The 17,565-nt window shown below is 36.1% G+C and overlaps 1 protein-coding gene across 1 annotated transcript in view; it reads left to right on the forward strand.

The window, feature by feature from the left end:
* Sema3c (semaphorin 3C) overlaps positions 1–17,565 on the forward strand; it is a 153,929-nt gene that overhangs the window by 126,283 nt on the left and 10,081 nt on the right. The window contains exons 13-15 of the mRNA XM_031380038.1: positions 8,691–8,779; positions 12,042–12,083; positions 15,182–15,339. Of these exons, the coding sequence (XP_031235898.1) occupies positions 8,691–8,779; positions 12,042–12,083; positions 15,182–15,339 (289 nt within the window). The remainder of the gene's footprint in view (positions 1–8,690; positions 8,780–12,041; positions 12,084–15,181; positions 15,340–17,565) is intronic.

The following is a 17,565-nucleotide window of genomic DNA, read 5'->3' on the forward strand; positions in this document are numbered from 1 at the left end:
ACTGTGGTTATCTTCAGAAGCAGTATTGAATTAAAGCTGAAGTCTGCCTCACTTTGGGTTGAGCTTTTGGAGGACTATGCAGATGGATAAGTCAAAGAGGGTGTTACTACAGACACACTTCAGCAGAGAGTGTTGTGCTACAGATAGAGATAGGAGCCTCATTAGCAAAGTATGTGGTAGATGAATTTCTGACAGTGCTGAGGCCCAACTTGGAATTATAATTGTGAAGACATAACTGTGAGAATTCTATGGATGAGTTAGAAAATTAAGAGTATTTTCTAATAAGAGTGAAGATTGGTCACAAAGCATAGAATCACAAGAAGTGATCTCACGGTGACCTTCAGAAAAGACAGGGGCAGGCAGGAAGATGCAGTGGACAAGATCATTATGTTTGCATGTACTTGTTGTATGCTAGTTCTCACATTATACTATCTTCTTATATACCAGTGGCATGGAGGATGGGATAACCACTTCATTTGTACATAAAAGTAAACAGATAGTAGGGAAAGGCCAGCAAGGGGAAGTTAATGGTGGGTCTGGATGTAACCACAGGTGAACAAGCGCTTTCTTATCTGTAAATCCAAAAATAAGGTTGTTTTAATCCATTTTGTGCAAATAATTTGAACTTTGAAGCTAATGCAGATGAGTGCATCTTATAATTAAACTAGTGCTGGAAAGAGGCTCAATAATGACTATACAATTCATTAATTTCAGAAGAGAAGTTCTTTCCCTGAGTAATATATAGAATCTACTAGAGAGGCTGAGCTCAGTTCTGTGTTTAGAAATTTGTTGCTGCATCCTGAATAGGACCAGAAGAACCTTACACAATACACTGGCATTATTTGTAGAGAGTATGTTTGTTTGAAATTTGAAGCTATTTTTAAATGTGTACATATGTGTGTCAAGTATTTGTTTTTGCACAACACATAGATGTCCTGTGTTGTACTCTATCACACTTCCATAATTTTATTTGAGATATATTCTTTCCCTGAGCTCAAAAATCACCAGATAGCTAACATGGTAGACCAATGAGCTTCAAAGATTCACCTGTCTCCTCTTCCTGGCCAAGCTAGAGTAATGGATGCTTGCCACCAGACAAGGGAATCGAGAAAGCAAGGGCAAAGACATGAAAACAAAAGGAATGGCAAGAAAGGAAAAGAGAGCAAAGAAAAGAAAGGAAAGAAATAAGAGGGTGATAAAAGAAAAAATGGAAAATAATTTTAGTAACAGATGACAGCTGGAGCTGATTTTGGCAGTTTAGAAATTAAAGAACAAAGCACTGTTTTATAAGAAGAGTGGATGTTGTAACAGGTGGAGAGACTAGTAATAAGGAGAGACCAGGAAAAGAAAGTTCATTTATATAATACCCTTTCTAGAGATTACAAGGAAGGCTCAAACAACTCGTCTCCTTTGAGCTTGAGCAGCCTGTTAGATGTGTTGGGAAAATGTAATATCTGTATTTTCTAGATAAAGGAAATTTTTAGACCACAATTTTGGACTACATGAACATGACTTACTAACCAGCAGTTCAAGATGTGCTGCTAACTGAGCTACTAGGCAAGCAGCTTTTTCTCCATTGGATGCTTGCTGCAAACTACAGAGCAGAGCTGTGCTCATCACTGATCAAAGTTCTTGGAAGCATGCCTTCCAACAACTGCTGTTGGGGAAACACAGCTGTGGTGTCCTTAATTAGCAGGGAACCTTAAGCCACTCCTCTCCTGGGGTTGTACAAACTGTGTACTTTAAAACGTGGTCTGATTTCACTCTATAGTTTTACTTCATTCAATCTCCTTTTTGTTTGTTTGTTTGTCTGCTTGTATTAAGTTGTAAAGGCTTATTGTAAAAACATGTTCACAATAGAAGAAAAATAAATTACAGTTTACCATCCCTTATTTCAAATCACATTGTTACCATCTAACCATCTCAGTCTAACTTTTCTTTTCTGGCAGTTAAAGTCTTAAAAGTCTGGGAAAATCCCAGGGGAACTATCAGGCACAGCAGTCAGCTGGCAAAGAAAGGCTCACTCTGCCTTATTGATCCAGGTTACTGGGCTTTTTGTTTATTTGTTTGGGGTTTTGTTTTGTTTTTAGGTTAGACCTAAACAAGGTCTTGCTTTTAAATATGGTCAACTGAAATCTCAGTCTTTTGGGGAGACCAGAAATTTATCAATGTGTTAATAATGTGTTAATCTGGGGGAGGCTAACATTTTGACATTCAAAAACATGGCTGCCCTTCTTCCCTCCCCACAACTACAGAACCTCCCATATATCCTCTCTACTCAGTTCACAGTGAAGGTACCCATCACCTTGTCCTGCACAAGTCTTGTCCAGCTGCACTGTCTTCTGGTGCTCCAAATTCCAATGTCTGCTCTATGCTATGCTTTCACTCTCAGAACCTCATTTTGGGAAACTGTCTCCAAGCCGGGTGAACAGTGCTTCTGAGGATCAGCATATTGGGATCCTGTGCCCTATGATTAATGATGATGATGATGATGATGATGATGATGATGATGATGATGATGATGATGATGATGATGATGATGATAGAATTGCCTCTGGGCCAGGAAAGATGGTTCAACAGGAAAATGCATGTTCTATCCAAGCTAAGAAACCCAAGTTTGATTAATATAAATCACATGAGAATCAGAGAAAATGTACTTCTACAAGTTATCCTCTGATCTCCTCACTTACACCATGGCAAGTGCATGTGCAACTGAGCACTAATACATGAACACAATCAATTAATGACATTAAAAAGTGTTTCCCATATGGTTTACCCATCCTTATAATGTTCCCTGTAGGAAACTTTTCTAGCTTCCTTGACTCCTTGTGGCTATTGATCATAAGTGCCCTCAAGAAAAATTCTCCTATTATTTCTTTCAAAAGTATTTGAAATTCCTCTCTCCTTATTGCCATATCCACTCCAGTTTTAACCAATAAGAGTACTATTACAGATTGGATATTCTTGTGAAATGTCATAATCATATGCTTGAATTTTAAGTAAAATTTACTGATTATAATTTTTCATAGAAGTTTTACATAATTTTTATTGCATTGTACATGAGATACTTCATACACTAGTGGCAAATGTGTTATATTGCCTAATGTATACAAAATGAAAATAAAGTTCCACAAACATAGATTAGAAATAATTTGGTAGTTCTACTTATGATGAATATAAGCAACTACAAAATAGTTAAATACATTTATGACAATTATACTATTTGTCACTTGAGAGTCTCAACCACTTGAACAGGCGTATGTTTCTCTGTAAAGTTTATACATATGTAGTACTTCTAAAAATGCCTTATGTAATTTAGCATGGGAAACATCATCTGTATTTTTAGTAAACTCTGTAGGTGACTTTGGCTAAGGTGATCTGAAGGCTATGTGTTTGAAATGTTGTATAATTGAACATGACTAGAGGTGCTAAGCAGCCAAATAAAATTAAATGCTATCAGCAAGTGAAACTGAAAATCAATTAATTCTATGCTCTCTGTTTATTTATAATGCAGAGAGGAGTTTCAACTTTCTGAAAGTTCTTCCCCAAGGAAATCTTTTTTAATTTAGGTACACACATACACACACCATTATATAACCCGAAAGACTCCCATGTCAACAAACTCTGGAAAAGACTGACAAGTTAGCTTTGATGGCTGCTGCTAGCTCAAGTGTTTCCCCTTAAAAGGAGACACTTAAGATGCTACTGATGTTCAAGGATGGAGTAGGGTCAGCACCTGTGACTGGGGCTGATGAGAATGTGAACAGTTCTACCATCCATCGTCTATCAGGACTGTGACAAGGACACTGGATTCCCCTTTTTTATTTTCACATTATAGAAGTAGCAACAAAAGAATACAGCAGCAGTGGGTTGGTGATCAAGCAGGAAAATGACTTCCACTTGGAATAAATATCTAAACTGACTTTCAAAAGGGCAGCCACTTAATTAGATCCAGTTTTGAAAACGCTGACGGAGGGAGCTTAGTCATACTTCCTTGATGTCCATAAAGTGTCTTTTTGCCTGAGATTTTATAGCTTTGCCATTTTTGTCCTTCCATAAATGACATGACTCTGAAAATGATAAGGGAGTGTGGACATCTAACACAGTAGTGTATTCATTTCCAATGTTTGACTTTTAAAACAAATACTAGACCTTGCATGACAATTCTACCATGATTCATTGAGGTAAAAAAATGGAAAAGGGAGAGATTAGTGTGCCATTTGGGATTATGTGTTTGTCTTTTCAAAAGGGAACAACACAGCATCTTACCTGATGTGAATAGTCACTCATTAGTAAGCCCTCATAATCACAACTTTGTGCATCATTTGTAGGGTATAACATAAAATAAAATACAGTGTCCCTTCCTAAAAAAAAATAAGGCTTTTAAGGAGGTGATAAAGGGAACTAAATCAGCCTTGTGACTTCCCTAAGCATAGGTGTCTACGTGACTGGGTCACACAAGGAGGAAGGCAGCTTGTCTGGAATTCTTTCAGGAGTTAGCAACCACTGAGAGGGGAGGGGCTAGACCTGATTAAGGAGGCAGAGTTTCTCCAATCTAATGGCAGGCACAGCTTGTTTCCAGGGAAACCTAAGGACTTCAGTGAAAATGCAGGCAGGGGATAAATACCAGTGACGACTCTGGTGACCTGCTGAGTAATGAGCTATGCATCATCACTTGCTTGAGACAGCCAACACCTACTGTGTAATGCATGCAGACTGGATAAGACAGAAGAATGTTGTAAGGATTATTGCTGTGATCCCTTGTATTACAATTTCAAAGCAATCTAGATAGTATAAAAGTAAAGAATCAGAGAGAATGCTTACTTAGGGAAGTTCCTCTGTATATTGAATAAATGAAAGGAAATTAAATAATCACTGTATACCAATGATTCTTTTGTTATCTTTGCATGTAAATTTGCATTATGGAAATCACCTCTAAAGTTGGTCTAGGTTAACCATACATATCATGAGTGCTTTAATCTGTTCAGGGATCTATTATCTATATAGTCGAGATGAAGAAGCTAGGTTCATTAAAAGACAGATAATTCAATATATCCACAGTTTGGTAGGTCAAATAGAGGTAAAGTGGTTTCACTTTCTGAGGATACTCTATATGATTTACATATTATTTTATTTACATATTATTTTACATGATTTCTATATTATTGTTCCTTAGTAAAAACTCAACCAAAATGGCCACATACCTTGCCCAGGCTAATTAACATAGCAAAACACTTCCATTTGGGAATTTAGACAGCAGAACTTCACTGTAGCATCTTCCAACTCTGCCTTCTGTGGGGCTAACTCTCTGAGGGGGTTTCTGTGAACAGTAGCTGGAATGACTCTAGCAAGGCTATGTGGAAGTATTTAATCCTGGGATGAAGGAGACTCATGCTGTGGCCCAGTCCCATGCCCTGACTTGTTTATTGGCTTACTCCTGTGTGAGCAGAGGCAAGGATGCTGTTGTGGGAGAACTCCTTGGAGCTGGTGAATACAGAGACATCCTTTACTATGTAGACTGAGAAGGGAAGACACGTTCTTTCCAAAACCTGCTTGTTGATATTAGTGTAAGGGGGAAAAATGGTTTGCTATGAGTCATAGTAACAGGCGCTCACTGTGAAAGTATTGGCTGTGCACACACAAGCCAAGTGAAGTCGGAGAAGAAAGTGAGAGACTGCATCGCTGTCACTCTATTGTGGGCACAAGGATGCCTTCTCCAAAGGAAAAAGCATGGTTTTGTAATGGTGAATACTTTCAAAGAAAGCCATTCTTAGAACCCCTAAAAGGAAGATATCTGATAACCATATTTTCTTCAAAGGGAATGATACAGAAACGGCTTTATGTGGATGTCAGTACTGGGGAACTTTATGGCCATTCTGGAATGTATATCTCACAATGCCTAACATTTTAATGTGAACACTCAACTTAAAACCCATACATTTTAGACCATGGACACTTGAGTCTATTTATCTTTTTATCTTTAGAGTCTTACTCTCTAGAGGCCTTTGATAATTTTCTACTGAATCAATGAGTTTAAGTGGGTGGCAGATAACCAAAATTTACTTTATTTTAACATGAACTATACAGCCTGAGATACTGTAAATATATTTTCTGCACACTCACCAGTACCAGATAAATTTTTAAAAATCTAAAATAAGAAAACTAAAAGACATATGATAATCTACATTTTGTTTTGAATGAGTCAAATACATGTTCTTCACCATATTTTATGAGCCACTTTTTATAGTTTTTCATATTATGGATAAATAGAGTATCTCTACCAAGAACCTTTTAAAAGAGACATGATTCATAAAAAAAATTGCTTTCATAGTACATTATTAACATATTAGAAAATAACAAGAGGCTTCTGACTCATCTGAATACATGCAATTATTTGTCTTTTATATTGAAAAGTAGCTATTGTTCACTTGTTTTGTAAATGTGCAGTCATTTGATACATATATACATTATGGAATGGCTAAAGCAACCTAACTATTTGAACCTTTCACATCTGTATTATGTCTTTGAGAGACACTGCAAACAAGATAAACTTTTTCAGAGGAAGTCTCCACAGCCATGGAGAAGGCTAGAATGCTAATAGTCCTTACACTAAAGTAAGGAGCCAGAAAAGGTTATGACATTTATCATACATAATGTCAATCAAATTTGATACTCTCACTATTGCCCTTTTTCTAAGCCCTTGAAGACCATTGAGTCACATATACAAAAGGAGCATCTACTTAAGCATGTATACACAGAAATCAAAGTGCACACACACACACACACACACACACACACACACACACACACGTGGGGTAAAGCAAGTACACATCTTTTTCTAAGATGTCATACTCTCGTAATTTTCTGATTAGGACTTTTGGTTATATGTGGTTCCTCTGGATGTCTCCCCTGATCATTTTGATGGGTAGTCCTTTGAAAATGAGGAACATCTGTGGCCACATTCATCCATTTTCCATTACAACATATTTGTATAGCATCTCTGAGAGGTTCCTTAATTCATCACCTGGGCTGATTCTAATGGAGCTGCTCTGAGGAGCAAAATCATGTGAGTTTGTAAGTCCCACAAGGCATACTCAATGTTTTGGAATCATCCTCAATTTTTGGTTGGCTTTACACAGTGCATTGCACTCACAGAATAACTGTGAGCACTTCTGAAGTCACACGTTCATGTGCTGCGCCCTTCTAAGTCTAGAGTTTGTTCCAGGAAATACCGGGTCTTACTGTTTTAGCTATCTTTTAGTAGTGTTCTTTCTTCTTAAGCCATTCTATCAGTTTGTACTATGACTTTTAAAATAAGAACTTTTGTGAATCTTTTGATGAGGTTCGTGAAATATGAATCGTGAACATAAATAAAAGTTTTTACACTAAAGTAACTTACAGATTGAAATCAATTTTAGATGTCAAGGTTTAAGACTTGTAGTATTAAAAATTCTTCACCGTTTGCTTCTAGCTAACTCTTCTTGTAAACATTTCTCAACTATATTTGTAAAAAGCGGTCTTATCTGTTGAGAATGGTGGATAATTGTAAATTATAAGTTCATAGTTACAGCTGAGAATATTTGTAACTTAATATTTATGAACCATCTTATGAATTATTTTAAGAGTAACTTATTTTAATTTGTACTCACATTTTTCTTTACCAAATTACTTTCAGTTTTTTTCATGTTCTCATTATTAAATCTCAACTAGTTTTCTTAGATCTAAAATTCATGTAACTGATAAAGTAAAATAATCATATGCATAAAAGTGTCTGTATGACTTTATAAAGTAATCTGAATTATACATCTCAGCTTAGATACCATTTTCTGTAAGTATCATTATTATTCAATATGCCTATGGTATATAAGCAAATTTTCCTGTACATTACTTTGGGCCATGTAATTTCAAAATTTCTTTTATATCTTAAGAATACTCTAAGAAATACTGTCAAATGATAAGTAAAATCATATCAGTATGATTATTTCATAACATTTTTTTTTACCAAAAATAAACCACAATTATTTTTTCATGTCAACTGTATATTGTAATTGAGTAAGATTTTACCTTGTATAAACTGATAATCATTGTTTGTTGTCCAGGTCTAGTGACTTTATGCTATCTTGATAGCCAAGCATTTGTACTAGGACTTCCTCAGATAAGAAAACCAAAAGGAGAATAAATGTTAACAAAATAAGGGGACTATCAATTTATAATGCTAGCTTAGGGAAGTAGGAATGTTTTTAATATCAAAATTTAAAGCTTGCTATTTTATTTCAAGAATATATAGAATATATACTTGGCACACAACTTCCTTTACAGATTTATGTATAATTGTGTGTTTTTGTGTGCATGCAAATACACACACACACACACACACACACACACACACACACACACACATGTACACATAAATATGTGAGTATGGATTCCTGACTGACAACTTTTGATTTAAGACATGTGGATGATGTTTATAAAGACATGTTTCTCATTAGCTACGAATCAACACTAAGCAAAACATAAGATTCCATATTTTTCTTTGAGTTGTATATTTTCTCAATTTAAATATAGGGGATTAGACAGAAATACAGCATGTTATAAATGTTTAATGTGTTTGAGGATGGGGTCTTGTATTAACAATATCCTGGGTCTGAAGGTAATGTTCTTCTGCATCTCCCACCTCTCCTATCTAGATCGGGGCACTGTGCAGAAGGTCGTTGTCCTTCCTACCAATAGCTCTGCCAGTGGGGAGCTCATTCTGGAGGAGCTGGAAGTCTTTAAGGTTTGGTCCTTTCTACTGTTTATCTCATCACATGCATGATGACATCATTCCTTTACTTTAGCCAATAAAAATAGCTAATAAAAGATTAAATAAGCAAATGCAGTAAATTTTAAGACTAGGAAAGCACCAGATAAAAGGAGAAATAAAGAAGAGATATTTTCTTGAAGTATTTTCTTATACTTCAAGTTATCTCAACATAAAAGGCTGACATTTTTTACCAGCTATCATCACAACTCAAAGAGATTTGGTCATCACTATTTTTTAAGAAATGAGTCTGTCTGGCCAAGGTCAACGGGAGTCTATAATGAAGGAGGCTTTATCATTCCCTTCACATGCCACTGTAACCCGGGTGCCTTCACATTAGTGATTATAGATAAGCTTCCTCATAGTTTCACCACCAGTCATTTCCAGAGAAGCTGCTGTTGTTTGGTTGCTCGTCTCTCAAATACCACACTGGTTAAATAAAGCAAATGTCCCTTCTTAGTGCTTAAAGCCTTATGTTTCATCCATACTTTTTTCTTTTTTCTTTTTTTAAAGATTTATTTATTTTATGTGTATGAGTACACTATTGCATTCTTCAGACACACCAGAAGAGGGCATCAGATCCCATTACGGATGATTGTGAGCCACCATGGGGTTGCCGGGAATTGAACTCAGGACCTTGGGAAGAGCAGTTGGTGCTTTTAACTGCTGAGCCATCTCTCTAGCCCTGGTCCATATTTTAGATTCCACTGTATTGTACTCCTTGAAGCTTGGGATGTTAAAAAGGAAACAGAAACAAAAAACAGCACAAAGTGTACACTGTAGAATTTCACTTCATTAAGATCTTTGCCATTCATGACACTGGCCCAGATACCCCCTTTCTACTTCATAACTTAGACAATCCCTCTGAGGAGAGGCTGACCTCTTCCAGCTTCTTATCTGCCTACTTAATTTCCCAAGTGCTGAAATTACAGCCTGGGGCCACCACCGTGCTCTGCTGCCTGTTCTTCAGGTATCTGGGAACTCTCAGAAACAATCCGGGCTGGTCGGACCTAGCTGTTTCCTTCCTAGCATGACCTTTATAATGCTCTTTATCTGGAAACTTGGAGAAAACACAGCAAAAGAATTGTAAAGAAACCTTAGCCATCCAGGCTTTCATAGACCATTCTTTACAGCTGTGCCAATTAGGAGACATGGGATCCTCTTAATTGTATACTATATAATACAATTTTAGTTAATGCAGTGAAACATTCTATTTCTTTACAAATCCAAGCATGCTCTGACTGAAGATTTTACTCAGTAGTCCCTCAGAAGTCCCAGAAGTAGACAATCTCTCACCCACTAATGTTTTGTTTAGCTGACTTGACTCAAAACAGATCGTCTCATTAAGATCATTATTGTGCTTACTGAAGCTATTGGTTTCATAAGCATCTAATTGCTTAAGAAACAACACTGGTAGATTTTTGCAATTAAATTTTAAAATTGCAGAATATAATAATGAATGGAGTCCATTATCAGTTGGAGATTCTCCAACTACTGTCCAGTGTATTATTATGTTTATAATTTTTAATATTTGATTCTAAATTGTACTAGCTTCTTTGTGACCATCATACTAAAATAAATATTGACTGTATCTATTGGAGCAAGTTTTGAATGCTCTGATTTGTAAAGAAATAGAATGTTTCACTGCATTAACTAAAATTGTATTACATAGTATCTTTTTTCATTGCAACCAACTAGGAACAAGTTGGTGTTTCCTGAAGATAATATAAAGTTATATAATGCAAACACTTCATTTTTAATACTGAAGTATCAGTTTTGGTTATCAGAAATGTTTAATGCAGTGAGTTTGACCCATGTCTAAACATCTATATTGTGAAAAATCCATAAAGACTTTTGAGTTTTTCTGATCAGGTGAGAACTATGTATGGACTGTTACATGATTTGCTCTGTTGTTATCATCAAGAAAAAGAAACTCCCAGTGAAAGTACACAATCACAATTCATGTGTGGGACATCATTTGAAAAGGTGTTTGAGCTTCCTTCTGATGTCTGTGTGGTTGTTGATATAGCAGAGTCAAAAGCAACTATTGGCAACTGCAGTAACTGTCTTTAGCATGTGTTTGTGTCATATTTTTGAGGCAAGGTAAAAAAAATCATTGGGTGTGCCTGGTATAATGGTTATATAAGGATAAAATATGTTTAAGTAGAAAATATCCTTAGTTAAGTGTTATATGGACATATTGCAGAAATATCAGTGTAGCTTTTCAAAAGGACAGGAGGAGTTATTACACAGCACAGAACTGTAACGTCCTCTTTCATCCTATATTTATGCTTCTGAAGGTGTCTAGTTTCTTTAAGCTGAAATTGAAGTGAGATATAAGTTTAACAGTTGATTCAGTGACTGTAAGTAGTCACATCTATTGCACATGTGTATGTGAGTATGCTAATGAAGGATAATATAAATCATGGCAACTGAAAATTAGCGATATCAACATTGTCCATTTTAAATCATTACAAATATATGCAACACAAAGGAATTAGAATGGTGGGAATAATTGGATTTGGGAACTTCATCCTTCTTGAATTAATCATAGATCTGCATCACAATATCAGAAATTTCACTTTAAGTTTAAAATTAATTGATGATATATATAGGAAGTAAAGTTACAAATTGTTTCCTAGAAGGATTAGCATTGCAGTGAATCATTTCACAAAAAGACCCCTATAACTATACATGTCTTTGCTCTTACCAACCAGAGCTCTATAGCATGGTTCAGCATACTGGGGCTTTCCTAAACAACTCTTGAGAGGGGAATAGGAACGTCTCGGGCAGAGCTTTCGCTATCCCTGCTTCCTTCTGTATACAGATCCAATGCTCAAGTCAATGTTCCAAATACTTCATTTAATGTTCATTGTAATGAGTGCATGATAATTGTACTTCCTTTAAATTTAGACACATATTATATGAGTCTATCTGTAGTCCCAAAAAGCAATACATGTTACAGAGTATATGCACTTAAAAAAAAAAAAAACTACGACTTTTGAATTTTTTTTTTTTTTTGAGACAGGGTTTCTCTGTGTAGCTCTGGCTGTCCTGGAACTCATTTTGTAGACCAGGTTGGTCTTGAACTAAGAAATCCACCTGCCTCTGCCTCCCAAGTGCTGGGATTAAAGCCACCACCACTGCCTGGCTTAGTTTTTATACAAATAAAATTTTACATGCAAAACTGCATCTAAAGATCAAATGAGCAAGTAATGTGCTTTTTCTAATCTTTTAGAATCATGTTCCCATAACGACAATGAAGATTTCATCGAAAAAGGTAAGTATGCTTTTAGTTTCTGAAAGACTAGTTTTTCTATTGACAAATAATCCAGAATCCTCTCTGATTTGACATAGATCTATCTCACTCTTAGTGAAAATTGAATGTTTTCCATCAAAGCTAATGAAAGCAAACCATATATATGAAAGGCAATTCAGCTTTTTATATATGCTATATCCTCAACTATGATGGTGTGTCCACTCTAATGAAAATTAATATTCTAAAAGGAGTGAGCATAATATTTGGGCTACTATAATGTTAAGACATCCTCAAGGAATAGAACGAATAATCCACCCACTTTTGATTTCCTGCCAGTGTTATATCTTTGAGAGAATCATGCAATGTTATTTCCTATGATTTATGTATGTCTACAAAACCCTTACTGTACCCTATCTAAAGGATGTGGATTTAGAAAAGGACTGAATGACGGTGATTTACAAGAATTAAGTTAATCTAAGTTTCTTAAACATACAAATATTCAATGATCACAAACAGGAGCTGGCAATTCTAATTTTTCATGTCTGTGATACACCCTGCTGCAATTCTCAAAGCCTCCAGAGCTACCTCCCTACAGTCAGAATGAGTCATCTTTGAGTGTACTTTAATCTCAACTTGACTATAAATTACAGGGAAGTTGTTTAACTTCTCTGACCTAAGTTTCTACATCTAGAAAGCAATGCCTTTCTCACAAATGATGTATATAAATTGCCTAGAATAAAATGGCACTAGCTAGTGCTGTCTCTAAGAACCTTGGGTTCTATTTTTATTGGAACAGAGACTAAAGATGTTAGATGTTTGAACAACTGACTTTAAAATTGCAGTGCTCTTTGCCATAGCCAACATACTAGACATGATGTGGTACTCATAGTCAGACTTCTGATCTTTCCACTTGACTGAGTTTTATGAGAACAAATAAATATGGCATAATGGAGTTAAAGATCTCATCTGTAAAAATGTTTGCATGGTGCATGACAAACATTTTCCAAGTAACAAGAAGTCATTTGTCATTTTGCTAATGTCCTATGGAGCTGATCTTATGTCAGAACTGTCTTTGAAGCCAGCAGGGAAGCTTTTTGTTTAGGATGACTTAATGGAAAGACACATATAGAAGCAAGATCCAAAGTCTTCACAGTCATTTGTGTGGCACTGGAGCCGTATATAAAATATATGTCTCAGTGTCTTCATAGGCCATTTGTTATGTTTGTCTTCCACATCTTATACTGCAGATGGTTTAAAACATTTCGGTGAGTCAGTGAATGTCACAGCTAGGGTAATGTCTTGGTTTTCTGAACATCTTTGGCTTCACTAAATACTTTATTATTTTCTGAAGTGGGGAGACTACAATTTGTGAAGAGAATGTTATACCTGTTTAGTTATGAAATTGTTACCTTTCCTAGTACTCAAACTATTTAATAATACATCTTGTACTTTTGTTTCTTTCAATTTACTCTTTGTACCCAACTGCAAAAATACTGACATTACTAAAATCTTAAAGTACATAGAATAAAACTATGTTTTTCCATTTCTCAAATGAACTAGGATTGTTAAAATATTTTAATGAGTCTGACACTGTCAATTGACTCTCTTCTTTAGATGCATATTTAGTTAGGCAATAAACACTATTGGAATAGAACTTAGAGGCCTCCTGCACACTATGCATGTTCTACCACTGAGCTATATCCCCAGCCTTCTTTTTTAACTTTTCATTTTGTAGCAAAGTCTCAGTAAGTGCCCGATGTGACTTTATGAAGTCACTCTGCAGCCAGGCAAGCCTTGAGCTTGTCACTCTTCTGACTTAACCGCCCAAGGAATTGGAATTACAGATCTCTGCCACAGGTTCCAGTGGTGACCATTTATGTCCAGTGTTCCTAGGTGAATGGTAATTGACAAAACACAGAACATGCTGTTGCTTTCTCAGATTTAAACGTATATATGGAAATCCATCAATTTCAGGCAATTTCTCAAAATTCAATAAACTTGAATATCTTAGTTATATTAGACACAATAAGCTGAGATATTATTTCCATGATTGGAACTGAAACTTACAAAGTGATAGTTTGCTCTTTGATGTTTTTCTGTTCTGTTGTAATTAATCCATATTCATTGCCAATTCACTTCTGAGCATTTTATTATCCCTGGGACATTCATGTCATAGAAGAATACTATAACACATGAGTTCATACAGTACATAAAATTCTCAAATAATTAGTGAAATGTGTTTTTAAAAATTTTCTCAATGTCTTACAAATGAAGGGGGTAAAATAGTTTTTATGATATTAGGGAAATAAAGATTGCTAGACAAAGAAGAAATTTTGAATCATGTTTAAATGTAAACCTTTATATTAGGGCTGGTCAGATGGCCTTATTAGACAGGAAGAGGTTACCATGGCACCACTGTACCACAGAAGGAGAGGAGGGTGGCAACTTTTCACTGCAACTCCAGGTGCAATAACTTACTCAAAGGATTATGGCACAGTGTGATAGGGAGGGATAGCCAGTGCGTGAGAACACAGATGCATACACTGATGTGTGAGTGTCACATACATGCACATCCAACCCAAATAACCTACACATAACAAATAAGTACATTTTCTAAGTCATCTAAAAATAGTTTTAATAAGCAATGTGTTACTTTCAAAGATAGTATCCAAATGTTTTCACTTTAAATATTACTGATTATCTAGAACTTTTATCTTCTGAACAAAACTGCCTTTTATTTCAAAATTGACATGCTGCTGGATCTGAAAGCTTCCTTGTCATTTGCTAAGAGACAGCAGTCAGAGGAAAAAGAAAACATCATAATTTAAATCTGCAATAAATAGGTCAAATCTTAGAGAACAATGGACCCCAATGTTTAAACATTACCGTTCTATGTGGTACACTAAGAGTGTTTTTTTTTTTAAACAGAAAGTAGTAATGTTATAGGCATATAAATGTAGGGAAATTCTATTTATTTTGGCTTTATCTTCTCTCTGCATCTTGTTTTGAGTCTGTTTCTAAAGAAATCCATGGGTTTGTGGCTAAATATTATAATGTGTTCCTGCTCAAAGTCTTTTAACTTTTACATCTGATATAAATCATCACAATTCTTCTTATAGCAACAGTTGTACGTGAGCTCCAATGAGGGGCTTTCCCAAGTCTCTCTACATCGATGCCATATTTATGGCACAGCCTGTGCGGACTGCTGCCTGGCAAGGGATCCATACTGTGCCTGGGATGGCCACTCTTGCTCTAGGTTCTACCCCACTGGGAAGCGGTGAGTGACAAACATGCATGTGAAAATCCAAATGTACTCCACAGGGCAGGGCAGACAAGGATAGGTTCTACGGCCAGTTTCATTTTAAAAGACAGTGCAAAATGAAGTCATGTTTACTATTGCATACAGCCTTTCAGAGAAAAAGTTGATGTACTTTATGTTTTGTGGATCTTTGCTTCTTCATGGAAAAGAAAGGATGTGAGACACATCAAACACAGGAGGTGGCATTTTAAGATCTGTCTTCACACTATCTAATGTGTGACTCTATTTTGTCCTATGAATGTCACTGTAGCCTTAAACCCTCACATCACTAGGACTGCCTATGTTATCCTACAACAAAGTTTTTGAACTCCATATAATTAGTAAATTATACTAATTAATTTTAAAAGTCAGTTTTTTAAATAGAACTACCTATGCTATTCTAGCCACAAGAACATTGTTCTAGAAAAGCTAGACACCTGGCTTGTTTTCCAAACCTACTCGGACATGGTTCTTCCCATTTGAGCAGTCAATGCATAATTGCTGGGTAGTATAAGCATTGAAAGTGAGGTTAGCCTAGTCCCAGAAAAATTAAAAGCAAGTTGGAAGGTATTTCCAGTGGAAACACTGATCAGGTAGCAATGAACATACAGAACTCACAGATAGATGAGATGCTAAATATTTGCAATAATTTTTGTGATCTAGGTTACTATAAGTGAGAGCACCAACCCTGTTAAAAATGAGGGACAGTGGGGGAGCAGGTGACCACAGTCTAAGAACCACTGAACTGCCCAGGAAAGCATTTCATTTTAATTCTTTGTTATATTTTTATTATTTAAAGCCATTTTTAATTTTAAGTGTATTTTGATTATATCTTCTCATCCCCCAAGTCTTTCATATCTTCCATTCTACTCACCCAACTTTAAATTTTTCTCCAAAAACAAAAACTTAATAAAACCCTCCAAAACCAAGAATACAAAATAAAACCATGACCTAAAAGAAAACAGACAAACTGTAACTGAATGAAAGCACACACATGCACACGCACACACACACACACACACACACACACACATGCACACACAAACACAGACACATGCAAACAACTTTGGAGACCATTGTAGTTGGCTTTTAAGCTGTATGAGACTCATGCTATTTTATTTTCATATGTCAAGGACATCTTGTCCCTTTTTATCTGTTAATTCACCAATATTTATCTTGAAGCAAATCCTTTTCAGTCACTATTGTAGAAAAATATCTACAAAATATGAAAAACAACAACAAAAATCAAAAATCTGTGTTTGGACATAAAATAATCGCAATAGAGAAGACCGACCCCAGATAGATAAGGCTGTCAGTATATCAAATAGTCACAAGGTCTCTGGATAGAAAAGTGAAAAGAGGGTTATATTATGTGGAAAGGTCAAGAGGATGGTCAGAGAGGGCCAAGGGAGACCAGGACAAAGATGCAGGAAAGGCAATGCCAAGACATCCTCTGGAGGAATAGCACTCTAGAAGTATGCTAGTGAGCATTCAAGAGAAAATAACAAAGATCATGACAGGATTTGGTAGCCTATGAAGGGAGACAGAATGCTAGAAGGAAAGCAGTTTGCAATGCCAGGTAATGAGGACTGTATCAGTAATTTATCAGAACTCGGTCTCGTTGTTTAGAATGGAAGTGAAGATGACTGATGGATTTAGGGGAACATACCGACACCATCTGGCTCTTGGTTCCCAGCACAGGCTGGGTCTTGCTTTCATTGGAGCAATGGCTTTGGAAGCAGTTGGAACAGAGCAAGAGGACAAGGGGTCCAGAAGGGGGTTATAATCTAGGTCACATACATGAGTGGTTTGCACAGGATGGCAGACGCTGAAGGAGCAAAAGAGTGCTCTAAGTTTCTATGCTCACATAATCACTTTGTTGAAGTAGTTGGCATGGGAGCTAAGAAAACTAGAGAAGTAAAAAAAAAAATCGCAGTTTCTGTAAAGCATAGCAGTAGGAAATGCCTATTGTCTGAGAGTTGACCCTGTGAAAGGAGCAGTTATGTGGGAGAAGGAAGACATTAAAGCACATAGGTCTATGAGACACTCCAGCACAGCTGTGGAGTAGAGAAAGAGGTGTGGCCTGGACTAGGTATCTCTTCTTTATAAGCATGAGGTTTAGGAAGACTCCATCTTTAACCCAGAAGTCTTGCTTTCTCCTCAGATATTCAGTGTTCTCCAAAATTTGTCATAGGAGTTGGGCAG

Source organism: Mastomys coucha, unplaced genomic scaffold, assembly GCF_008632895.1.
Source record: "Mastomys coucha isolate ucsf_1 unplaced genomic scaffold, UCSF_Mcou_1 pScaffold19, whole genome shotgun sequence".
NCBI lineage: Eukaryota > Metazoa > Chordata > Mammalia > Rodentia > Muridae > Mastomys > Mastomys coucha.